Source organism: Schistocerca cancellata, chromosome 8, assembly GCF_023864275.1.
Source record: "Schistocerca cancellata isolate TAMUIC-IGC-003103 chromosome 8, iqSchCanc2.1, whole genome shotgun sequence".
In the NCBI taxonomy this organism is placed as follows: Eukaryota; Metazoa; Arthropoda; class Insecta; order Orthoptera; family Acrididae; genus Schistocerca; species Schistocerca cancellata.
The window spans coordinates 511,345,258-511,372,741 of NC_064633.1; the positions used below are offsets into that span (position 1 = coordinate 511,345,258).

The following is a 27,484-nucleotide window of genomic DNA, read 5'->3' on the forward strand; positions in this document are numbered from 1 at the left end:
ATTTGTTCTTGGTACCAACCACAAGTGCCAGAGGTTCCTCTGAGAAGTACGATTACCGATTTTACGTAATATTCTTACCGCATATTTCTGAAAAAATACTTTTTTACCGTAGCTGTATTTCCCCAGAAGATTTTGCCACAGGAGAGCGTCGAGTTATAGTGTGCAAAGTACACTGTCCTGCTCAACCGCAGGTCAGAAGCGTGAGGGAATCTCTAAGTGCAAAGGAAGCATAACTGAGATTTATGCTTAACTTATCCACGTGCTGGTGCCACCTCACGTTTCATTCGTCCAGATGACTGCGAATTACTCATACATGTAGTCTGTGCCCTTTCACCTCGGCCTTTGGTGCCAATAAATCATATTTATTTTTTTGGAATTGCGTAACAAGAGTTCCTGTTAAATCTGGAGCTGCGCTATAGCTGTTTATTATATGGATCTGTTTAGGCCCTTTATCAGTATGCTTATACTAACAGCACACATCGCAGTATTTGGAACGTCCTCCAAGGTAGATAAGGAGTCCTGTGAAAAAGGATATAACGTATAATATCTTTGTCAAAGACTGCAAATTGTTCCCAAAAATGACTTTTTACAATGCGACGCAGTATAAGGTGTAACGCAAAGCCTTTGTTGACTTCAAAGTATGCACGATATTGTTGCTGTTCCGTAGTTTTTCTCGAACACCGAGCTCTTTGTGCCTGCATCCTGCATGAGTTGCGATGTACTCAACACAGATATTGGAACCGCTTCCCTGTTTACAGGGTCATAAAAGCTCGAACGCTCTTTATAACGAGAGCAATAACTGAAACTGAGGCTCTCTCGAGTGTGATCCAGTGCAGTCGACATTACTTTTACATTCCTTCAGGACCATAAACATCTTCCAGCGGGAGATAGGAACCGGTCGCCCTCTGAACAACCGGTCACATTTCGTTCACTCTGAGGTCACTTCTGTCGCATCCAACCTGTGGTATCGCAGTTTCAGACGCAGTATGTGTGGTGGGTAGGCAGCGAGAATCACGTTCGGAACAACTTTATTTGCAGTTCAGCCGAGGTAGTATAAAATATTTGTTTCGATCGGACCCGACCTACACAGTAATATATGTTCAATGAATTGTCACTGATGCAAGTCGTAATGAATACAAGAAATTGTGTGATAATGGCTCGCTAAGCTGGCAGAAACCGACCGTAACACTGTAAATATATTAGCAGTCACGACTAAACTGCAAATAAAAACTGAAATACTTCTGTCGCTCGCGTGGTCGCCCTTAAAGTGTTCCAGACGATTAAGAGATGCAAGCAAATCCACTGTGCGACGTAGTAAATAATAAATGTGATTACTTAGAAACACATGAACAACTACTACATGTGCTCAACTATTTAAAAGCGTTTCGTGAACTCCGCTTGCCAGACTGGATTAACAGGTCTCTGCTCTCAGAAAATCCCCCGTAACATCTCGCGGGCTGCTTCCTGCGCTTAAAAGCTCACTCCCAAACGCTCTGAAGCCCTTGCAACAAAGAAATGAGACATTACAACAGTTAAAAAGACAGAAGTCGACAGTCACACCTTGAGACACATGTTAGTTCCCACAAAAGAAACGTAAGTTACTATAAAATAATTAAACTCATTCCGTGCTGCCGAATAATTCCATACACCAACTTACACTAAGTGATCAAAAGTATCCGGACACCCTCAAAAACATACGTTTTTTCATATTAGGTGCGTTGTGCAGCCACTTACTGCGAGTAACTCCGTATCAGCGACCTCAGTAGTTATTAGACACCGTGAAAGAGCAGAATGGGGCGCTCCGCGGAACTCACGAACTTCGAACGTGGTCAAATAATTGGGTGTCACTTGTGTCATACGTTTGTACTCGAGATTTCCACACTCCTTATCCCTGGGTCCACTGTTTCCGACATGATAGTGAAGTGGAAACGTGAATGGACACGCACAGCACAAAAGCGTACAGGCCGACCTCGTCTGTGGACTGACAGAGACCGCCGACATTCGAAGAGGGTCGTAATGTGTAAAACGCAGACATCTATCCAGACCATCACACAGGAATTCCAAAATGCATCAGGATCCACTGCAAGTTATACGACAGTTTGGCGGGAGGTGAGAAAACTTGGATTTAATGGTCGAGCGGCTGCTCATTAGCCACACATCACGCTGGTGAATGCCAAACGACGCCTCGCTTGGTGTAAGGAGAGTAAACTTTGGACGATTGAATAGTGGAAAAACGTTGTGTGGAGTGACGAATCACGGTACACAATCTGGCGATCTGATGGCAGGGTGTGGGTGTGGCGAATGCCCGGTGAACACCCTCTGCCAGCGTGTGTAGTGCCAACAGAACAATTCGGACGCGGTGCTATTATGGTGTGGTCGTGTTTTTCATGGAGAGGCCTTTCACCCCTTGTTTTTGGAGGGGGCTTTCACCCCTTGTTGTTTTGAGTGGACTAAGGCCTACATTGATGTTTTAAGCCCATTCTTGCTTCCCGCTGTTGAAGCGCAATTCGGTGATGGCGATTGCATCTTTCAGTACAATAGGACACCTGTTCATAATGCACGGCCTGTGGTGGAGTGGTTACATGACAATAACATTCCCGTAATGGATTGGCCTGCACAGAGTCCTAACCTGAATCCTATAGAACACCTTTGGGATGTTTTGGAACGCCGACTTCGTGCCAGGCCTCACTGACCGACATTGACACCTCTCCTGAGTGCAGCACTCCTTGAAGAGAGGGCTGCCACTCCCCAAGAGACCTTCCAGCATCTAATGAAATGTATTCCTGAGAGAGAAGAAGCTGTCATCAAGGCTAATGGTACGCCAACACCATACTGAATTCTAGCGTTTTCGATGGAGGGCGCTACGAACTAGTAAGTCATTTTCAGCCAGGTGACCGGATACTTTTGATCACATAGTGTGAACCTTCACAAACCTTCGAACATGCAGTCGGAAAAAAATTGCACCTGTGATTTTTGGCAGTTTACACAGGTTTAACTAATCACAACAGGCGAGCCCGGCCGTTTAGCCGTGCCGTATGACCGACACCCCCGGGATAACAAGGCCGCCCAGCAGTGTTAGTGACGTCACACTAAGCGGCCCATAGCCGACGCAGCAGTCCACGGACACCTCCGTACAGACGCGCCTGATGCTAACGATCTTCTGTCCGTCATACAGAAAGGAGCGAACTATAATTCGAACCAAAGACCAAATTATATATATTCTTGTAAACAGCATTAAGGTTCATAACGAAATACCGATTACATATACGGGCAGGAATAAGTTTAATCGATTGAGGAACTTTGCCACTATTTTATAATTGTCAGAACACTATTTAGCTTTAAAACTCGCATACAGCAGGACTTAACATTTTCAAGCTATTACACTGAAAGTAAATTATCTTAAACACTGTCACACATAGCAAAACCTTCACAACTTTCGTTTACAATAAGGTAACAAGAGTTCGCTTTATCTCATAAAACACATGACTATTGTGAATTTACTCATATGTTCATGGTGACAGCTCTTTTCAAGAATTTTTACAAGTGTATCCCCAGTAGTAAAGAATGGAAACAAAAGGTAGATATCAAATATTCTCCTTTTAACATAGACATCACTGAACACAAGATTCTGTCTTGCACTGTGATACTAAGGGACTGCTCTTTCCTTTAAGAAAAGCCTGACAATTTGAAGATCACTCTGCTATTGAAGATACACTTCTTGAAAAAATATTAAAAATGTTATGAAAGGTAAGGAAATGAAAAACAACCAAGTGCATTACATGTAAGAATGTGAGCAAAAGGCTGAGGGTCTCTTTACTTATCATTTTCAATCTCTCTACAGCTTATTTCCTTTTCCACGTAGAAATCACCAACTACAAGTCTCATTATTGCTGTCTGTTACTAACAAAGTGCTTTTCTATTTAGAAAACCTGACAATTTGATGTTCATTCTGGTACTGAAGATAAACACTTTTCAGAGGAGTTCTAGAACCTATTCCTGCCCGTATATGTAATCGGTATTTCGTTATGAAGCTTTATGCTGTTTACAAGAATATATATAATTTGGTCTTTGGTTCGAAGTATAGTTCGCTCCTTTCTGTATGACGGACAGAAGATCGTTAGCATCAGGCGCGTCTGTACGGAGGTGTCCGTGGGCTGCTGCGTCGGCTATGGGCCGCTTAGTGTGACGTCACTAACACTGCTGGGCGGCCTTGTTATCCCGGGGGTGTCGGTCTGCCGCACTGCTTTCCGGGCGGGAAGGCTTCCTGGTCCCCGACACGAATCCGCCCAGCGGGTTAGTGTCGAGGTCCGGTGTGCCGGCCCGCCTGTGGATTGCTTTTTAGGCGGTTTCCCATCTGCCTCGGCGAATGTGGGCTGGTTCCCCTTATTCCGCCTCAGTTACACTATGTCGGCGATTGCTACCCAAACACTTTCTTCATGTAAGTGTACACCATAACTACTCTATCACGCAAACAATGGAGTTACATTCGTCTGGTGTGAGTCGTCCCCGGGGTGGAGGGTCCACTCAGACCAAACCGCACAGTAACCCTGCGTTTGGTGTGAGGCGGCAGTGGGGTGAGTGGACTGCTGTAGCCTGTTGTGGGGTTGTGTACCACTGAGGTCTACGGCGGGGATGAAGCCTCTCCTCGTATCTAGGTCCCTAGTTCCATACAATACCACCAATACAATCACAAGAGGCAGAACTGGGAAAAATATTTGCTCTGTTACCTGTAAAATGCCAAACTGACTTTATACAATTCCCACTGATGTGCGACATATTATGCTGTTCCACGTAAAGCAGTTCCGAATGTGAAAATATATTGTTGAATTCCTAGAGAGAGAAAACCGTCGTAATAAAATAAGAGAAATCAGAGATCTCATGGAAAGATGTAGGTGTTCATTTCTCCAACATGCAGTTCGAGTGTGGAACGATCGAAATATAGTCTGAAAGTAGTCCGTGAAATCTCTTCCAGGAACCTGGAGGTGAATTGTAGAGTAATCATGTAGATTTACATGATATTACAATGTTATGTGTGAAGCAAATCGCCACTGAATGTGATCTAACAGCAGATTTCGATTTCACAAAAGTGGAAAGATTCGTACTTTTAAAAAAAGAGAATTTTGTTTAGTATGGTGCTGTGCTTTTTTTCACAAAAGGTTGTTGTCGTTTCTTAGATCCCATTCTTCAATTTCTCATTCCCCTTGAATCTAAGTTCATATACGTTCGCAGATATTCAGAGAGCCTTTGGTTTTAAGCAGGTTAAATGTTTACAAATCAAGTTTCCCTAAGTATACCGAAGTTCGTTCTACGGACGAGTTCACGAACTCATTTAGGGCGAAGTATTCTCGGGCTTTCGCGATTTCACGCATACGCAAAAATTACTCCTGTATTTGAAGTTTGGCTCTTTCAATAGAGGCGCGTAGAGCAATGTCCACTGTCATAAGGTGGCTAAGGATCTTGTTAGAACCCGAGGAAACTCTGGTCCTAAATAAAATTGCTAAGCAGGTTGACCAGTTTGCTGTGGCGATAGAAGACAGCAAGACGAAACCGAAGTTTCAAATTTCGCGTTTAGAAAATCGTTTACTCTGGTGGATCGTAGAAACATATCCATCGTCTGACCGTCACATAGGCTCCCGTACGGAGGACATAGTAATAGGCATCCCTGGCGTACACAAGCACCTGAAAGAGTTGAAGACAAGTTAGTCGGCAGCTCCTCGTAGGTTCCCAATTTGTTTTTGTAGAGAGTAGTCTACGGCATTGGTGCCTTGCTTAGCCTGCATTCATCGCCAGTCTCTCGCTCAGGGCAAAGTCCCAACCAACTGGAAAAAACTGCAGGGGACTCCCGTATGTAATATGGGTAAAAGAGCGGACCCGCTTAATTACACACCAATAAACTCAAGATCGGTTTGCCGCAAAGTTCTTGAATGTATGCGCACTTCGACTATAGTAAATTTCCTTGTGATGGAAAAGTTTCTGTCCACGAAGCAGCACAGTTTTAGCGAAACTTAGCTTGCCCTTCTTTTTGTTTGATATCCTGCGAACTGTAGATAAAGGACAAGAGGCAGGTTTCATTTTCCTAGATTTCCGAAAAGAAGCTGACACGGTGTCCTATTGCAGACTGTTAACGAACGTAGGAGCACGCCGGCCGGAGTGGCCGAGCGGTTAAAGGCGCTACAGTCTGGAACCGCACGACCGCTACGGCCGCAGGTTCCAATCCTCCCTCGGGCATGGATGTGTGTGATGTCCTTAGGTTAGTTAGGTTTAAGTAGTTCTAAGTTCTAGGGGACTTATGACCACAGCAGTTGAGTCCAATAGTGCTCAGAGCCATTTTTTTTTTTTTTTCGTAGGAGCACGCGAAATAGGTTGCCAGATATGAGAGTGGCTTAAGTACTTCTTAAGTAATACACTACTGGCCATTAAAACTGCTACACCAAGAAGAAATGCAGATGATAAACGGGTATTCATTGGACAAATATATTATACTAGAACTGACATGTGATTACATTTTCACGCATTTTGGGAGCATAGATACTAAGAAAATGGCTCTGAGCACTATGGGACTCAACATCTTAGGTCATCAGTCCCCTAGAACTTAAAACTACTTAAACCTAACTAACCTAAGGACATCCCACACATCCATGCCCGAGGCAGGATTCGAACCTGCGACCGTAGCGGCCGCGCGGTTCCAGACTGTAGCGCGTAGAACCGCATGGCCACCATAGATCCTAAGAAATCAGTACCCAGAGCAACCGCCTCTGGCCGTAATAACGGCCTTGATACGCCTGGGCATTAAGTCAAACAGAGCTTGGATAGCGTGTACAGCTGCAGCTTCAGCACGATACCACACTTCATCATGAGTAGTCACTGGCGTATTCCGACGAGCCAGTTGCTCGGCCACCATTGACCATACGCTTTCAGTTGGTGAAAGATCTGGAGAATGTGCTGCCAGGGCAGCAGCCGAACATTTTCTGTATCCAGAAAGGCCCGTACAGGACCTACAACATGTGGTCGTGCATTATCCTGCTGAAATGTAGGGTTTCGCAGGGATCGAATGAAGGGTAGAACCACGGGTCGTAACACATCTGAAATGTTACATCCACTGTTCAAAATGCCGTCAATGCGAACAAGAGATGACCGAGACGTGTGGCCAATGGCACCCCATACCATCACGCCGCGTGATACGCCAGTGTGGCGATGACGAATAAACGCTTCCAATGTGCGTTTACCGCGATGTCTCCAAACACGGATGCGACCATCATGATGCTGTAAACAGAAGCTGGATTCGTCCAAAAAAATGACGTTTTGCCATTTGTGCACCAGGTTCGTCGTTGAGGACAGCATCGCAGGCGCTCCTGTCTCTGATGCAGCTTCAAGAGTAACCGCAGCCATGGTCTCCGAGCTGATAGTCCATGCTGCTGCAAACGTCGTCGAACTGTTCGTGCAGATGGTTGTGGTCTTGCAAACGTCCCCATCTGTTTACTGAGGGATCGAGACGTGGCTGCACGATCCGTTACAGCCATGCGGATAAGATGCCTGTCATTTCGACTGCTAGTGATACGAAGCCGTTGGGATCCAGCACGGCGTTCTGTATTACCCTCCTGAACCCACCGATTCCATATTCTGATAACAGTCATTGGATCTCGACCAACGCGAACAGCAGTGTCGCGATACGATAAACCGGAATTGCGACAGGTTACAATCCGACCTTTATCAAAGACGGAAACGTGATGGTACGCATTTCTCCTCCTTACACGAGGCATCACAACAACGTTTCACCAGGCAACGCCGGTCAACTGCTGTTTGTGTATGAGAAATCGGTTGGAAACTTTGCTCATGTCAGCACGTTGTAGGTGTCGCCACCGGCGCCAACCTTGTATGAATACTCTGAAAAGCTAATCACTTGCATATCATAGCATCTTCTTCCTGTCGGTTAAATTTCGCGTCGGTAGCACGTCATCTTCGTGGTGTAGCAATATCAATGACCAGTAGTGTAGAAACAAGTACATTGTCCTCGACGGCAAGTGTTCATCAGAGTCAAGAGTATCGACAAGAGTGCCTCAGGGAAGTGCGGTAGGACGGCTATTATGCTCTATATATATAAATTATCTGACAGACAGCTCTTATCTGGTGCCGCTGTGGTGTGCGGGAAGATGTCATCGTTGAGTGACTGTAGGAGAATACAAAATGACTTAGACTAAATTTATAGTTACGATACTACGTCATTCTTAGTTACATGCATGCATGTCGGAAGGAACCTTGCATCGTAATTCAAAATAATAAAGGCACTGCACTATCTTATTTATCTGCCACGATCTGCGGGAAATTCGGGTTCTACTCCCGGTCCGGTACAATTTTTCATTGACGTCATTGTGGTATAGCTACAGGTGATGGTTGTTCATATTCACAACTGCGAATTCATTTCATAAATTTCTAGCTGGTGTGGTGAATGGCAGCTTGCTCTAAATGTAGAGAAAATGTAAATTTATACACAAGTGTAGGACAAACAAACCCCATTATGTCCGAATAAAGCATTGGCAGCGTGCCGCTTGACACAGTGAGATCGATTAAATATCTGGGCGTAACGTTGTAAAGTGATATGAAGTGGAACCACGACGTAAGGGCCGTAGTAGGGCTGGTGAATTGTCGTCTTCGGGTTATTGGGAGAATTCTAGTAAAGTGTGGTTAATTTACAAAGGAGGCAGCTTATAGACCCATTCGTAAGTTCTGCTCGAGTGTTTGGGATACCCATCGAGTCGGATTACAGGACGTCGTCGAAGCAAATCAGTGGCAAGCCGATGGATGTGTTACTGGTGGGTTCTATCAGCGCGTCAGTATTACAGGGATGCTTCCTGAACTTCAATGGGAATCCCTGGAGGGAGCGCCGGCCGGCGTGGCCATGCGGTTCTAGGCGCTACAGTATGGAACCGAGCGATCGCTACGGTCGCAGGTTCGAATCCTGCCTCGGGCATGCATGTGTGTGATGTCCTTAGGTTAGTTAGGTTTAATTTATTCTAAGTTCTAGGCGACTGATGACCTCAGAAGTTAAGTCGCATAGTGCTCAGAGCCATTTGAACCAACCTGGAGGGAGCAAAAGCTACTGAGAAAATTTTGGGAACCGGCATTTGAAGCTGACTCCAGAACAACAACTTTGTTTGTGTGCCCATCCTCCGCAGCAAGCATACAAATACTTGATTTGTAAATAAAACTGCCTTTTCCTGCTGCCAGTTACTTTATTTATCCCATACGCATTTCGCCTTCTCCTGTTCTAAGGCATCATCAGTGGGATCTATAACGATACAGGTTTGTTAGTTATAGATTATCAAACAGTTGACTACGCGATTTTTTGTAAAAAAAAAAGTAATTTCTTACGATTTGCTGATCTACGTTTCCTTACATCTGGTCTGGAGGTCGCACTACCACATTTTTCACTGCCATATAATCACATCCTTGTGCTCTCGACTTCCACGCACGCACACTGTTCACCATGTTATTCACTCATTTTAGTGGTAGACTATTGTTCTTTTGTCGCTCGATACAACTATTTGGTCGTACACTTCTTCTCACATCGTAAATATTGTGACTCCATTACGTGTTTCACCTTCTTTGGTATGTTTACCTATTTGTTGCCCATCTAACGAAGCATATGTTCGTTACTAACTTCTAATAACTTACAAAATTGAATTTTTATGACTCCAGAATGATTCTACTTCTGGCAAAGTACATTACTCGTAATTACCTCAAAGATAATATAAGAAAATTAGGGATCCTACGGAGGCACATTAACAGTCGTGTTGTCCCCGCTGTTACTTGCGAGTGGAACAGGAAACGTAATGGGTAGTAGCACTATAAGATACCCTCCCCCACGCACCGCGTAGTGACTTGTGGAGTTTTTATATAGATGTTGATCTGAGCTAGAGGGAGGCAACCCATGTTAGTAGCCTGGAGAAAATTTGATAATACAAGATTCAGGGTGCATTTTTGTCTAGTCAGTACCCACTGCATTTGTTGGCTTCCTCCAGACTGACAGCGAATTGATCCGTCGGTCTGCCTGGCGAGGTGAGAGGTGAGTTCGATTTCAGAAGGTGTGTTTTTTAAGGGGCTGGGAGAATGTTTTGTACCTTACGATCCAGTATGACGACAACACATTCCCACGATGTTCACGGTCGTTACGTCACAAGAGATATGCACTTCTCGAGCTGTGACTCGTCAACTGAGGTCCTGGGAGAGGGGGTGCGGTTCCAAGTCATGCGAGGGGCCTTTTCTTTATCTTGGTGGCGTCGCCTGAAGACAGCGTCCTCGTAACAGCCGCGGCGACACAGAGGTGGACCTGTGGCGGTGTTTGCCTTTGTCATTGCCGCGACGACCCTCTCATAAGGAGCTGCTTCATCCGGGGAGGGTGCTGTTTGTTTTAAGGCTGCGCCGCCGTGTGTACATTGTGTAACGCGTCCGAAGCTCGCGGCACCGCCGGTCGCTCGAGCGAACGTCGTAATTGCTGTAACAACTTTCCAGAGGAGAGTCCATCACCCCGTGTACACATTCCAGATGACCCGAAAACAATGACGAACGAACAACGGCACTTGAATGTGACGGTCGTCTGGGTGATGGCTTTTGTTCTTTATATAATAGCAGTAACGGATAACACGTAAGGACGTGTCTTTTCACAGTCTTGTCTTTAATATGATTGTAGATTATACCAGCTAAAATTATTCGCAAAGTGTTTTGATGACAATAATAGACTACTGGCCATTAAAATTGCTACACCACGAAGATGACGTGCTACAGACGCGAAATTTAACCGACAGGAAGAAGAGGCTGTGATATGCAAATGATTAGCTTTTCAGAGCATTCACACAAGGTTGGCGCCGGTGCCGACACCTACAACGTGCTGACATGAGCAAAGTTTCCAACCGATTTCTCATACACAAACAGCAGTTGACCGGCGTTGCCTGGTGAATCCTTGTTGTGATGCCTCATGTAAGGAGGAGAAATGCGTACCATCACGTTTCCGACTTTGATAAAGGTCGGATTGTAGCCTATCGCGATTGCCGTTTATCGTATCGTGACACTGCTGCTCGCGTCGGTCGAGATCCAATGACTGCTAGTAGAATATGGAATCGGTGGGTTCAGGAGGATAATACGGAACGCCTTGCTGGATCCCAACAGCCTCGTATCACTAGCATTCGAGATGACAGGCATCTGATCCGCATGGCTGTAATGTCTCGATCCCTGAGTCAACAGATGAGGACGTTTGCAAGACAACAACCATCTGCACCAACAGTTCGACGACGTTTGCAGCAGCATGGACTATCAGCTCGGAGATCATGGCAGCGGTTACCCTTGACACTGCATCAGAGACAGGAGCGCCTGCGATGGTGTCCTCAACGACGAACCTGGGTGCACGAATGGCAAAACGTCATTTTTTTGGACGAATCCAGGTTCTGTTTACAGCATCATGATGGTCGCATCCGTGTTTGGAGACATCGCGGTGATCGCACATTGGAAGCGTGTATTCGTCATCGCCATACTGGCGTATCACCCGGCGTGATGGTATGGGGTGCCGTTGGTTACATGTCTCGGTCACCTCTTGTTCGCATTGATGGCACTTTGAACAGTGAACGTTAAATTTCAGATGTGTTATGACCCGTGGCCCTACGCTTCATTCGATCCGTGCGAAACCCTACATTTCAGCAGGATAATGCACGACCGCATGTTGCAGGTCCTGTACGGGCCCTTCTGGACACAGAAACGTTCGACTGCTGCCCTGGCCAGCACATTCTCCAAATCTCTCACCAACTGAAAACGTCAGGTCAATGGTGGCCGAGCAACTGGCTCGTCACAATACGCCAGTGACTGCTCCTGATGAACTGTGGTATCGTGCTGAAGCTGCATGGACAGCTGTACGTGTAAACGCCATCCAAGCTCTGTTTGACTTAATGCCCAGGCGTATCAAGGCCGTTATTACGGCCAGAGGTGGTTGTTCTGGGTACTGATTTCTTAGGATCTATGCACCCAAATTGCGTGCAAATGTAATCACATGTCAGTTCTAGTATAATATATTTCTCCAAAGAATACCCGTTTATCATTTGCATTTCTTCTTGGTGTAGCAATTTTAATGGCCAATAGTGTAAATTTCTTACTATGACGAAATCGTCTCTGAGAAGCGCTAACACGCTCCTTCACACTACTAATTAATTCAGAATGGCTTACTGTTTACTCACGTTTCGCAGCACACTAAGTGGTTAAGGCTGCCGCTCGCGACAAGCGGGGAATCCGGGTTCGAGTTCCGGTCCGACAGAAATGTTCATTTGTTCTGAAATATTCTACAGCTGATGCGGATCCATAATCACAATTTGCGAGTTCATTCTCTCCCAATAAGGTTATCGTATGTATTTAGCCAAACTCGACCCGTTTCGGAGGCATTGTCGTTATTCATTTACTTGTACAATCGGTGCCAGAAACCGTACGATAATAGGTAAAGCGACCAACATTATTTTTATTGGGTTCGTTATGTACTTAGCGAAGGATAAACACGCAGTAGCATGTCTGTTTACCCTTGAAACAAACTATACTTTATTCCATTGTGACTAGCTAGTTCTAGTCAAATCAAACCAAGAGTTCATTTTGAAGTAGTGAAATTTAAAGTGCAACGTTTGCTGTAATGTGAGCCGTCGACTTACTCCTATTCTCAGTATATGTTTTCGCATCGTTTGGGTAGATCTTGTACTCTGGTCTATAACCGTAACCCTACACCGTAAAGTTATTACGAAGACTGTTGTTACCTTGAAACCAAACTGTGGACATCAGCTACGGGTCAGCAGACATGCCATGCACAGCAGTATTTGTTGAGGTGGTTCACTCACCTTTACCTGTTATCTAGTATTTATCTCTTGTGCGAATAGCATGTGCCAAAACTGCGTTTCTCTCACTAGTTCTAAAACGTTATGCTCTTCCACGAGCGTTGAAAGTCACGTCTCTGCAAACACCCAGTTTGATGGAGACGATGGGACTCTGATACCTGTAATTGGTCTCGCAATAATTTTTATGTTGTAGTTGTCAGAAACTCTTTATGATCTTGAAAGATACCAATTTACGAAGGGATGAAGGAGGAATTGTATGCTAACAGATGGAAAACTCTACGTGTGAGAAAACAGATTAGTCGAGAACAATGTAAAGCTAAAATCACGAACTTGATAAGACAACGATACTCAATATTACCATATTTCCTTAACCTCTTCATGGAAAAATCAATGAAAATCTTCAAAGATAAACTTCTGAAGTGAAAGTGGAGATCTGAGGGCTTGACATTTTTTTGTTGTTTTTTTCCAGGACCTGAAAACCTAGACGCCCTCCACTGTTAGCGTGCAGGGTATATAAAATTCCGTGTACGTATGGTGAGGTCTGCGCTGGAACCGCAAAGAGAAGCGTGAATACACGTCTGAAGGAACACGAATGTATTTTCGAAATAGAGAAAATAGATAAAATCAGGAGTAGCAGAACAAGCTCTTTGTTCAGGAAATCATGACATAATATAATAAGAATAATAATAATAGCAGTAATTTCGTGTGGTGGCCTGGTTCAAGTCTTTCTATGGACACCACTTCGGCGACTTGCGTGTCCCTAAACTATCCCTGTTAACAAACCAGGGAAAGCGGACTTGTAGTGTAACGTGGAATCCGAGCCACATGTCGTTCCTCACATCGTTGAGCGGTGAAGGCTAGGTTAAAACGCAGCCTGAAAAATCCAAAGACCGACCGCCATTCGATCCCGGAGCATCTCAGTTACCAGGAACGGGGTTTATCGCTGGACCACCAGGCCTGACTAATCATGAAGTGAAGTTTTCTAAAACGAGAATTTAATCTACAGTGACGAACTTTATCTATGGCAATATGGGGTGATCAGAAACAGTCCGAAAACCATGTAAAGGTGTTTCGGGGGAGGTTGTGCTGATAAATAATTGTTAAGAAAAAAATTCGATACATTGTGCCGTTTCCGAGTTATTTAGCACTGAAGTTAGCCAATCAGGTCATTGCCCGAGCAAAGTCAAGCACTTGCATGAGCCAAAATGCGGTACTGCAGAGGCATCTGTGAGTCCGTAAGGTACCTCTTGCTCAAATGCCAGTAAAAATATACCTTTTTCGGATGTGATAAATTGAACCTTGGTAAGCGAAACCTACGTTTATTCGGTTTGAGGAAACCAAATGAAGACACTGGCGACACTGTCTCTGTCAGGCAGCTTGGACTCGATCGCGCGACGACCTGATTGGCTAACTTCAGTGCTAAAGAACTCGGAAACGATGCAACGTACAGAATTTTTTTTCTTAAGAATTATTTCTCAGCACAACCTCCCCTGCAGCACCCTTACAATCTTTTTAGACAGTTTCTGACCACCCTGTATGGATAACCCATCAAAATACACTCCTGGAAATTGAAATAAGAACACCCTGAATTCATTGTCCCAGGAAGGGGAAACTTTATTGACACATTCCTGGGGTAAGATACATCACATGATCACACTGACAGAACCACAGGTACATAGACACAGGTAACAGAGCATGCACAATGTCGGCACTAGTACAGTGTATATCCACCTTTCGCAGCAATGCAGGCTGCTATTCTCCCATGGAGACGATCGTAGAGATGCTAGATGTAGTCCTGTGGAACGGCTTGCCATGCCATTTCCACCTGGCGCCTCAGTTGGACCAGCGTTCGTGCTGGACCTGCAGACCGCGTGAGACGACGCTTCATCCAGTCCCAAACATGCTCAATGGGGGACAGATCCGGAGATCTTGCTGGCCAGGGTAGTTGACTTACACCTTCTAGAGCACGTTGGGTGGCATGGGATACATGCGGACGTGCATTGTCCTGTTGGAACAGCAAGTTCCCTTGCCGGTCTAGGAATGGTAGAACGATGGGTTCGATGACGGTTTGGATGTACCGTGCACTATTCAGTGTCCCCTCGACGATCACCAGTGGTGTACGGCCAGAGTAGGAGATCGCTCCCCACACCATGATGCCGGGTGTTGGCCCTGTGTGCCTCGGTCGTATGCAGTCCTGATTGTGGCGCTCACCTGCACGGCGCCAAACACGCATACGACCATCATTGGCACCAAGGCAGAAGCGACTCTCATCGCTGAAGACGACACGTCTCCATTCGTCCCTCCATTCACGCCTGTCACGACACCACTGGAGGCGGGCTGCACGATGTTGGGGCGTGAGCGGAAGACGGCCTAATGGCGTGCGGGACCGTAGCCCAGCTTCATGGAGACGGTTGCAAATGGTCCTCGCCGATACCCCAGGAGCAACAGTGTCCCTAATTTGCTGGGAAGTGGCGGTGCGGTCCCCTACGGCACTGCGTAGGATCCTACGGTCTTGGCGTGCATCCGTGCGTCGCTGCGGTCCGGTCCCAGGTCGACGGGCACGTGCACCTTCCGCCGACCACTGGCGACAACATCGATGTACTGTGGAGACCTCAGGCCCCACGTGTTGAGCAATTCGGCGGTACGTCCACCCGGCCTCCCGCATGCCCACTATACGCCCTCGCTCAAAGTCCGTCAACTGCACATACGGTTCACGTCCACGCTGTCGCGGCATGCTACCAGTGTTAAAGACTGCGATGGAGCTCCGTATGCCACGGCAAACTGGCTGACACTGACGGCGGCGGTGCACAAATGCTGCGCAGCTAGCGCCATTCGACGGCCAACACCGCGGTTCCTGGTGTGTCCGCTGTGCCGTGCGTGTGATCATTGCTTGTACAGCCCTCTCGCAGTGTCCAGAGGAAGTATGGTGGGTCTGACACACCGGTGTCAATGTGTTCTTTTTTCCATTTCCAGGAGTGTACATAAACACAGGCATAATTTTAACAGAAAAGAAGAAGCTCTGAAGATTACGAGGAAAATATGTCAATTGCCATTACCCGATGTCCCAGAAGCTTCAGTGGAGGAGGAGTCAAAATGAACGAACACCTGTCTCTGTTTATCCGCAGATACTCCAACGTTTCTGAGTTTTCGATGTAATTTAGACGCCTCTTAGCGAGCGATAGTCTCAGCCGAAACGGTGGCGCAATAGCACGAGACGCGGTTTCTCGTTTTTGCACCCTGTGTTGGAAACCCAATTATTGTTTTTATTTGGTCTTTTTATTTATTTCATTGCTCTACCCTGGTCGCAGAAGGCAACTACACTAATGTTTCTTACCAAGTTACAGGATCAAAAGGCGTAATGTCGGGTGGTTGTAATGAATCTTCCCCTATTAACTTGGTAGCATTAATGTCAAGAACATAGGAAAGAGAAATAATGCACAATCAGTTCAACTGAAACACTTTCAATGTGCTGCTACCGTACATCATACCTTTAGATACCGTTACCGTTACTGCTACAAAAAGGACTCAATGTGACGCCCATCAGTATCCAGAAGAGACTGAAAGCGCAGGATTGCATTCTGCACAGCAGTATGAAGCACGTCCGTAGGTATCCTGGCTACCTCTCTTGATATGCTGCGCTTCAAAGAGCGAATGTGTGGATGTCCTTCAGGTAGACCCAAAACCAGAAATCACAGGACGTGAGATCAGGCGATCGTGCCGGCCAAGCATTTGGAAACGATCGGCTTCACGAGCGATGCGTAGTGGGGCCCCATCTTGCATGAAAAGCGTTGAGTTCAATGCGTTTCTCTCCTGTAGGGCGCGTATGACATGCTGGGGAAGTATATCGCAGTAACGCTGGCCAATCATACTGCACATCTTTGGTCCTCGAGCGCCAACCTGTTCGAAAAGGAATGGGCCAATGATGAACGTAGCCGTGAAGCCACACCGTACGATGGCACGTTCACCGTACAGAGGAACTTCATGCACAGTGGCTGGAGGTGATGATCCTCGCACTCGGCGATTCTGTGTGTTCACCTCACCCGCGTGTCCATAGGATGGTCGAATGCCAGAGCTCGTCAAGTGCAATCCTTGGGAGAAAGTGGAGAGCGAAGCCAACACTTCGTTGTGCATCCTGTTGTGCAGTCTACTCAACGATATGGATCTTGTACGGATACCATTTGAGAATGGTTCGAAGCATATTCTGTACAGTGGATCACGGGATGTTCAACTGTCGTGACACGGGACACGCACTGCATGACGATCGGGAACTGCGCGCAGCGTTGTCTGGCATAGCAACAGCGATTTTACCAACAGGTCATTGGCCTCTTCCCGGAGCGACGCAGACTTCTGTTGATTCGATCTTCTTCATCAAGTTCCGCGCAGCAGGTGGAGAAAGACGATCCTTCCATAATCCTTTCAGCCTGCGATATTCTTGAAGTGCAGCCGCCGGCCAGTGTGGCCGAGCGGTTCTAGGCTCTACAGTCTGAAACCGCGAGACCGCTACGGTCGCAGGTTCGAATCCTACTTCGGGCATGGATGTGTGTGATGTCCTTAGGTTAGTTAGATTTAAGTAGTTCTAAGTTCTAGGGGACTGGTGACCTCAGATGTTAAGTCCCATAGTGCTCAGAGCCATTTTAACCATTTTTTAAAGTACATCTGCAACATTACTGTTGTTTTGATAATAGGGCTTCACCAATAATGCCCTGCTCCTTATATCGAAGCTCATGTTGACACGTCAACAAGTGCTCTGCGACTGGTCAGGTGTGTGAGACCGTGCATCACGATGACTGATCATGGCACCTGGTGGCCATAGTTGGAAATGGACGGTAGCGCTGTGACGCATGGAAATCATGCACCCCATACTCTCGACATTACTGCTACTAAGTTTGGCATTCGTACAGTAATTAGTTTCCGTATTATAACGTGTTAAGTAGGGAAATTTTAGTAATAATCACCCTGTATTAATAGTAATAGTACAAATGGGTTTCATAGTAAGTATCATACATTTACTATATAATATACGTGTGTATGGTGCTTTCAGGAGTTAGAAGCTATTTAAACTCTCATATTCTTATATTCCAGTCTTATATCAATTCTTATTTTAACTCTTATATTTTTTCTTACTCTTATTCTTCAAGAAGATTCAGTGCATTCTCTTGGATGATATAAGTCACATGAATATTCAGAACAGAACGCAAAAATTTGAACGCCCCGGGCATCGCGCGATCACAGGTTTGCCACTGCGACATTTCTTCGTATGAATCTCACTCGGGAAGTAATGTTGTTAACATTGGCGGAGATTTCACGCGCTAACAATAATTTGATGGCAAGCCACGCATAACAGACCATTTCCGAAAACGGGTGTTCGCAGCCGATTACGAATCGAGATAGACTACAGCAATTTGACCGGAAACAATTTAAAATAATTTTCTCATTCTTTCATTTTTGTTTACAATCATCCATCGGATATGAAATTAATAGACAAATACGGTCAACGTTATTCCAGTGTGCTTTGAAGACATCCGTGTAGTTACCTACGACGGACATAAGTAAATAAAAGACAAACAAAAAAAGTTGTATTCGGGTTTCGAACACGGGGCACAAAAGTGTGAAGCCACTGCACCACCACTCCTGCTGAACGATTTACCCGCTAAAAGGCACATAAAGTACCTCGAAAACTCTGACCGTCGGATATCGGCTTATGGCACTTGCCGTGTTCGCCTCGTTGGTGATGTATGGACAGACGCTCTATAGAATCGGTTGATGAATTTTGTCTTCGACAGATGATAGTCAGGTGGTTAAGTTTTATCTTTGACACTTATCTTTGGGAAGAATTATCTCTGCAAATCACCTTCCTTTTTCACGGTATTTGTGTCGCTCTCTGACTTCCAACATGTCAGTCAGCAGGACTCAGCGGAATCAGGATCACTTCTGAAGATGCCGAACGCAGCTCGGGACGAAACGTCAGGAACAAAAAAAGTTCCACGGGCCACTACCGTACAGCCTGGAAGAACCTCCAGCGGCTAAGATAACCGGTCGTAAAAGCCCCCATTGTATGAAATCGGTGACTCGTTCCGAATGTCGCGGCCGCGTCACGTCTTAGAAAAACATTTGGAGAGTGTGCGGGCGTCGAGGGCAGAGTTAGTCGCGCTCAGCAGTAAACGCGAGCCGCGCGCGAGCCGGCGGCGGAACGAATGTTTTGTCCGTCCGCGGCAACATGTGCGAAAAATCGCCGAAGACGCAAATCTGTCGGCCGCGCACCGGTCTCCTCCGCAGGCGCCGCCCGAGCGGGTCGTTACGCGTGCGTCGCCAGGCGCGAGAGAAAAGGCGGAGGAGCGGCAAAAAGGAAGGAGGAGGAAAGACGGGGCGAGACGCGGGGCACGGGGAGAGAAGTGGCGAGTCGGCGTTCCTGCCGAGTTATGGCACGGAATGTGTATGTAAACAGGTCCGCGCCGTAAAACCCGGCTCGCCGGCCAGTGATAAAACAGCGCTAAATATACACCCGCTGACGCGTCTTCCACGCGCGTAATTGATGGCCAGCCCGCTGAAATATGCGCTCTCTCCTCCTCTCTCTCTCTCTCTCTCTCTTTCTCTCTCCCTCTACCCTCCACTCGCTGCTGCACCGACCGCTCCGTCGGGATTTTGTATTACATTATCGATTTTATGGCCGCGCGCGCGGCGCGTCGCTGCGCCGTAATCTCCGCGGGCGGAGATTTTCGGTGTTTTTCTTTTTCCTCTCCCCCTTTCCCCCCCCTCCAGTACGTTCGCGAAATGGGTGCCGGTGCGAGGTGTCACCCTGTCCGCCGGCGTTGCCGCTTCCTGTCCTTCCTTCCTGGCCTTTGTTCTCCCTTCTGGCCTCTCTAACACGGTATGGGGAATGCTCCGCCCGTCAGCTCTGAGAATATATTTGGATGTTGCAGTCGTGCTACATGGAGCTACCGGCCGTCTCGCCCCGGCACCGCTTGCCCCGTCCTAGGGAAACCTGTTTGGTGCTTTTAACGCAGTGGTCGTGTTCGGCCATCGGGGCCGTTGTGTCTTAATTTTCGTCCGAGCTTTCTTAAACTGTGGTTACTGCTTCCCCTTTCCTCATCTCTCACCGTGGGGTTAAAAACCGTTCAACCAATGGTGAGAGCCCTCCTACCAGCACAACGCCATTTCTTTGCTGCGCACCGCTACACAATGCTGCCGGCAGCGAGCAGTCTTGACGCGGTTCTTGAAACAACAGACACATTTTGGCCTTGTAGCCTCTATGAATCAAGATACAACCGAATTAATAGCGTTAGCTGCTAATGGGCATTCATATAAGTCAACGGGGAAAGTTGAAAATTTGCTCCGGACTTGAATTCGAAGCCAGGTCCCCTGCTTACTAAGCAGATCCGCTGATCACTGCGACATCCACACACAGTGGTCATCGAAACTGAACAGGCTACCCCAACACGCCTCTCGTAAGACACAAATTCCCAATTATCCACACGCCACTAATGTAATGCCCCTTGACCAATATTGAGAATCTGGTCTGACGGGAGCTGTGCTACGCTAGTCCATACAGTTGCGATGACCACTATGTCTCGATGGCGCAGTGGTCAGCGCCTCTGCCTAGCAAGCAGGGGACCTGGCTTCGAATCCCAGTCCGGAGCAGATTTTCAACTTTCCCTATTGATGCAAATCAATGCCTACTACCAGCTAATTCCATTGTGTCCTGACTCATAGTGGCTGCGGACATGTCCGAAAGAAGAGACACCTCATATACAATTAAGGGGAGGACCACCAACTGATCACTTCAATGCAGATGCACACCAAGATCGACCTCTTACGGGAATCGGCAAAATGCCGCGAGTAATGGAGACAATGGGCAAGGGGCACTACATCGCTAGAATACGGATAACTTGAGAATTTAGGTCCGACGCAGACGTACTAGGGTAGTCCGTGCAGTTGCGATTACCACTCTGTCCGGATTGCGCAGTGGTCAGTGGATCCGTCTGATATGCAGGAGACCCGGGTTCGAATCCCGAACTGGCACAATTCTTCCACGTTCCCCATTGATTTAGATCACTGACCACTAGCAGCCAATGTCATGAACGCCTTTGTCTCTTGACGATTATTATTATTAGATACAAGAAACAGTCACCGCCAAATCAGGTGTACGTAAGTCACGTGAAATAACGCAATACACGGATTGGATGAACATACGCCATGCACCAAAATACAGAAAGATTAAAAGAGCGAAAAAGTGTAAGTATCTAGGAGAGTACATACAAATAAGAGGATGAAACAAGGCAGGCAGCACAGAAAGAACAGAAAAACTTCAGAGCCAACTCACATGGATGCACTACAACAAAAGAAACCACCAAGGCAGCCAAACGTCAGGCACTACAATATAATTGTACTATCAGAAGGGCTCTACGCTTCAGAAACGACCACAGTTGGGGCCTCAGGTACCCTATTACAGACACAGAAGAAACAGAACGCAAAATCGTCAGAAAAAATTTTGGAGCAGTATGTAGAGTTGATAAATGGATAAAGAGACAAAAGAATTATACGGACACACAGACACAGATACGATAAGAAAACGCCGACTAACATTCAGTGGACATGTACGTAGAACTAACAACAACAAGAGACTCACGAAGAGCATTTTGCATGTCGTAAATAACTCAATAAAAAAAACAGGTGGTTTCAAGAAATAGAAGAAGACCTAAAACTAATAGCAATCAATAGCTAATTGATAAATGAAAGAGGTAAGTTCACAAAAAATATTATGAACACGAAATCTGAAGTAAAAGAAGGGAAGAAAACAGGAAAAATACGGACAGATGAAAAAGGAACAAAGTCAAAGAATGAAGAGACTTGGAGAAGAGAAGAAGAGGAAAGAAGAAAAAAATTGACTACTTGCGCAACAGTCAAGCTCAAACACTATCTTAAGGGCAAAAGTGTGTAATAATAATAAAGTACATACTGAATTAACAAAATTGTTACCTTATTTTCAGTTTTGTACAGCCCTAGAGCCCAACACCACATTGAACTATGCAAGTATTTTAAAATAAAATTAATAAAATAATAATAAGAGAAAGAAGAAAGATAGAGCGGAAGGAGAGAATGAGATTGAGGAAAGCAAGAATATAATTAGCTACAAACAACCTTAAACGCAATGGAAGAAAGGTTACCATTAGCATTACAAACAAGGGTAAAGAAACTGTTGAGATACCTACGTTTGGACGGTATAATATTCTTAACTGGGCTTAAATTTACACGTAAGATCCTTCTTAAGTTAATACTTTATCGAGGTGTGATTGTTTCCTGTTACATGAATAAATTTGAAACTTGATCAAGTGGCTGTTAAACTGGTGCATAAATTGCGCTATCTTGGAAGTAGAACAGATGAAGAAAGAAGATTCATGAAACAGTTCAGAAAACTGGCGAGTAACATCCGAAAACTTTTATAAGCCTTGAGGACAGAAAAAGGTTCTCCGAAGGCAAGGTTTCGAGCTTTGCTCCGTATTGCTGCGAAACGTGGACGGTGGGAACACAGATATGAAGCGAGCAGAAGCCTGTTAAATGCAGTGATACAGAAACTTGTTGAATAGCAGTTGGACTGATGGAGTAAGGAATGTTGATGTCCTGCAGAAAGTCTACGGGGAAAGCTGCGTAATAGTGAACATAATGTTGGAAGATTTGGAATGGATGAGCAGATATTAGATACGGTTCAGTGCTGAAAACCGTAGTTGAGCGGATGGTGGAAGTAGAGAATCGCAAGGGCAGACAATAATATGAGTGTACAACGCAGACCATAGTTTAATGTGTCATACAGAGTTATGGAGATAGCTGGCAAGGGCCAGAGGAGAGAATCTGCATGAAACAAATCTTAGGATATTATTGCATTGTCTTCTACTGAGAATGAGCCATCTGTATTTGACTCGGAAAAAACTTTAAATGACCAAGATCGCATACTTTAATCTTTATTGTTGACAAGCGGTTTCGACAGTTGAACTGTCATCTTCTGCTCCTCAAAAAGAGCTTTTAATAAAAACAAATTCCATTGTGAGTTAGTACAACATGTCACGTTGTCATTACGGTGGATAAAATATTGCGCATTATACGTATGTTTGTCGACAATAAAACCAGTTAGAACTAAAAGCGCCTCGTGTACCTCGGCATACTCGCACTTACAGAGGCTTGTTAATTCTTACAACGCACGATATACAGTAAAATGCACCGCATATTTTGCCTAAGGGTGGAACCACGATGTATGTTACAATTCGCTTAAACATAAATACACTCCTGGAAATTGAAATAAGAACACCGTGAATTTATTGTCCCAGGAAGAGGAAACTTTATTGACACATTCCTGGGGTCAGATACATCACATGATCACACTGACAGAACCATAGGCACATAGACACAGGCAACAGAGCATGCACAATGTCGGCACTAGTACAGTGTATATCTACCTTTCGCAGCAATGCAGGCTGCTATTCTCCCATGGAGACGATCGTAGAGATGCCATTTCCACCTGGCGCCTCAGTTGGACCAGCGTTCGTGCTGGACGTGCAGACCGCGTGAGACGACGCTTCATCCAGTCCCAAACATGCTCAATGGGGGACAGATCCGGAGATCTTGCTGGCCAGGGTAGTTGACTTACACCTTCTAGAGCACGTTGGGTGGCACGGGATACTTGCGGACGTGCATTGTCCTGTTGGAACAGCAAGTTCCCTTGCCGGTCTAGGAATGGTAGAACGATGGGTTCGATGACGGTTTGGATGTACCGTGCACTATTCAGTGTCCCCTCGACGATCACCAGTGGTGTACGGCCAGTGTAGGAGATCGCTCCCCACACCATGATGTCGGGTGTTGGCCCTGTGTGCCTCGGTCGTATGCAGTCCTGATTGTGGCGCTCACCTGCACGGCGCCAAACACGCATACGACCATCATTGGCACCAAGGCAGAAGCGACTCTCATCGCTGAAGACGACACGTCTCCATTCGTCCTTCCATTCACGCCTGTCGCGACACCACTGGAGGCGGGCTGCACGATGTTGGGGCGTGAGCGGAAGACGGCCTAACGGTGTGCGGGACCGTAGCCCAGCTTCATGGAGACGGTTGCAAATGGTCCTCGCCGATACCCCAGGAGCAACAGTGTCCCTAATTTGCTGGGAAGTGGCGGTGCGGTCCCCTACGGCACTGCGTAGGATCCTACGGTCTTGGCGTGCATCCGTGCGTCGCTGCGGACCGGTCCCAGGTCGACGGGCACGTGCACCTTCCGCCGACCACTGGCGACAACATCGATGTACTGTGGAGACCTCAGCCCCACGTGTTGAGCAATTCAGCGGTACGTCCACCCGGCCTCCCGCATGCCCACTATACGCCCTCGCTCAAAGTCCGTCAACTGCACATACGGTTCACGTCCACGCTGTCGCGGCATGCTACCAGTATTAAAGACTGCGATGGAGCTCCGTATGCCACGGCATACTGGCTGACACTGACGGCGGCGGTGCACAAATGCTGCGCAGCTAGCGCCATTCGACGGCCAACACCGCGGTTCCTGGTGTGTCCGCTGTGCCGTGCGTGTGATCATTGCTTGTACAGCCCTCTCGCAGTGTCCGGAGCAAGTATGGTGGGTCTGACACACCGGTGTCAATGTGTTCTTTTTTCCATTTCCAGGAGTGTAGATGTAATAATGTGCGTTTTAAGAACTGAAAAGCCCCCGTGTGTGGTGCGTACGCGAATATGGCCATGCGAACAACGTGCTTTTTAACTGTAAATGGTTTTATTGTCGACAGACCTGTATATAATGTGCAGTATTTTGTCTGCCATAATGACAACACGGCGTGGGGTACTAACTCACAATAGAACACGTTTTGTAACTTTTTTAAGACCAGAAGACGTCAGTTACAACTGTCGAAACCGGTTGTAAACAATTAAGACTAATTTATTCGACCTTAGATATTGGAAGTTTTTCCAGATTCGTCGAATAGATGATCGGAACAACCACATCCGAGTAGCCGCAGAATAAGTGTGTAAGTAAAGGATGCCAATGCCCCAGGCAAATGTGAAGTAATACAATAAACAACATTAACATATTTGTTATTGATGACCACCGTAAACAAAGTTATGACTTCCGCCGCGAAAAGTAGACGAAAGATTGATGATCATCTGATGCGCGTTTCTCTTCTCTTAGTCTACGTCTTACCTCTTAAATGGAGGCTGTGCCATCCAGTACTTAGTAGCTCTCAAGTTTTTCCTGGACTTTCAATGGTTCAAATGGTTCAAATGGCTCTAAGCGCTATGGGACTTAACATCTGAGGCAATCAGTCCCCTAGAACTTAGAACTATTTAAACCTAACTAACCCTTAATGACATCACACGCATCCATGCGGACTGAAGCGCCTAGAACCGTTTGACCACAACAGCCGGCCCGGACTTTCAATGGTAGCTGTGTTGAAATGCAACGCCGGTCGTTCCCAGTATGTTGCTCTCGGTTTCCCTAAGTGAGTTAAGGCGAACGCCACGATAGTTTCCTCTAATGGTCGAGACCGTCTCTTTCCCAAACGTTCTTAAACTAAGCTAATGCTTCATCTCCGATGCCCTCAAACATCGTCAATACAAACTGTCCGTCCTTCACTCATAACTAAATTCACATTTCTTTTTCTAGCGGGAATCAAGTACTGTATTTTTCGCACTCTGCCGCGTTACTGTAATTCTTCAGAAATAGCGGAAGACTGGATTAATATTTGTCGAGCTCCGTAACTTCTTCACTGCTCTTCTTCGTTATTATTGTTGTTGTGGTCTTCAGTCCTCAGACTGGTTTGATGCAGCTCTCCATGCAACCCTATCCTGTACAAGCTTCTTCATCTCCCAGTACCTACTGCAGCCTACATTCATCTGAAACTGCTTAGTGTATTCGTCTCTTTGTCTCCCTCTACGATTTTTACCCTCCACCCTGCCCTCCAGTACCAAATTGGTGATCCCTTGATGCCTCAGAACATGTCCTACCAACCGATCCCTTCTTCTAGTCAAGTTGTGCCACAAACTCCTCTTCTCCCCAATTCTATTCAATACCTCCTCATTAGTTATGTGATCTACCCATCTAATCTTCAGCATTCTTCTGTAGCACCACATTTCGAAAGCTTCTATTCTCTTCTTGTCTAAACTATTTATCGTCCATGTTTCACTTCCATACATGGCTACACTCCATACAAATACTTTCAGAAACGACTTCCTGACAAATCAATATTCGATGTTAACAAATTTCTCTTCTTCAGAAACGCTTTCCTTGCCATTGCCAGCCTACATTTTATATCCTCTCTACTTCGACCATCATCAGTTATTTTGCTCCCAAAATAGTAAAACTCCTTTACTACTTTAAGTGCCTCATTTCCTAATCTCATTCCCTCAGCATCACCCGATTTAATTCGACTACATTCCATCATCCTCGTTTTGCTTTTGTTGATGTTCATCTTATATCCTCCTTTCAAGACACTTCCATTCCGTTCAACTGCTCTTCCAAGTCCTTTGCTATCTCTGACAGAATAACAATGTCATCGGCAAACCTCAAAGTTTTTATTTCTTCCCCATGGATTTTAATACCTACTCCGAACTTTTCGTTTGTTTCCTTTACTGCTTGCTCAATATACAGATTGAATAGCATCGGGGAGAGGCTCCAACCCCGTCTCACTCCCTTTCCGACCACTGCTTCCCTTTCATGTCCCTTGACTCTTATAACTGCCATCTGGTATCTGTAAAAATTGTAAATAGCCTTTCGCTCCCTGTATTTTACCCCTGCCACCTTCAGGATTTGAAAGAGAATATTCCAGTCAACATTGTCAAAAGCTTTCTCTTCGTAGAGTACGCAATGGACTTGGAGCACTGGCGGGAACAGTACACCAAACCAGTACCATTGGTGATAGAAAGGGGTTGTGGGGTACACGAACGTCCGGCTGTATACAATTCTGGAGCTTCTCAGTGACGGACGCAGAAGTGGTACTCTAGGCTGCCGCAATAGGATAACAGAAGGCTTCTGGCGTGGTTTACCGTGCAAACGCTGGGCGCGACCGGTCCGCCGCTGGTGCTGCTGGCGGTGGTGGTGGTGGTGTTGGTGGTGGTGGTGGGGGCCGGGAAGGCGCCGGTGGTGGTGGTGGTGGCGGCAGTGGTGCACGCGTCTGAGCGCAAAAACCACGAGGCGACCGACGCCCACTGCAACAGAACACACCGCCGCCCTTGGCCTCACATTGGTGGCGGAGGCTCGCTGACACCTGCTGGCCAGCCCGTGGAGTCACTTCACGAGGAGATCACGGCAAGTGCCGTAATTCGATTTCCCAGAAACTTCGCTCAACGTAAGAGGGGTCAAATCAAGAAAACACGTGTCCCAGCAGCTATGGCCGAGAGGTTCTAGGCGCTTCACTCTGGAACCGCGCCACCGCTACGGTAGCAGGTTCGAATCCTGCCTCGGACATGGATGTGTGTGATGTCCTTAGGTTAGTTAGGTTTAAGTAGTTCTAAGATCTAGGGGCCCCCCATGAACCATGGACCTTGCCGTTGGTGGGGAGGCTTGCGTGCCTCAATGATACAGATAGCCGTACCGTAGGTGCAACGACAACGGAGGGGTATCTGTTGAGAGGCCAGACAAACGTG

At 46.4% G+C, this 27,484-nt stretch overlaps 1 protein-coding gene across 1 annotated transcript in view; it reads right to left on the bottom strand.

Annotated features, from left to right (window-relative positions):
- LOC126095660 (uncharacterized) overlaps positions 1–27,484 on the bottom strand; it is a 755,174-nt gene that overhangs the window by 548,157 nt on the left and 179,533 nt on the right. Inside the window, exon 2 of the mRNA XM_049910417.1 lies at positions 26,885–27,046. Within this exon, the coding sequence (XP_049766374.1) occupies positions 26,885–27,046 (162 nt within the window). The remainder of the gene's footprint in view (positions 1–26,884; positions 27,047–27,484) is intronic.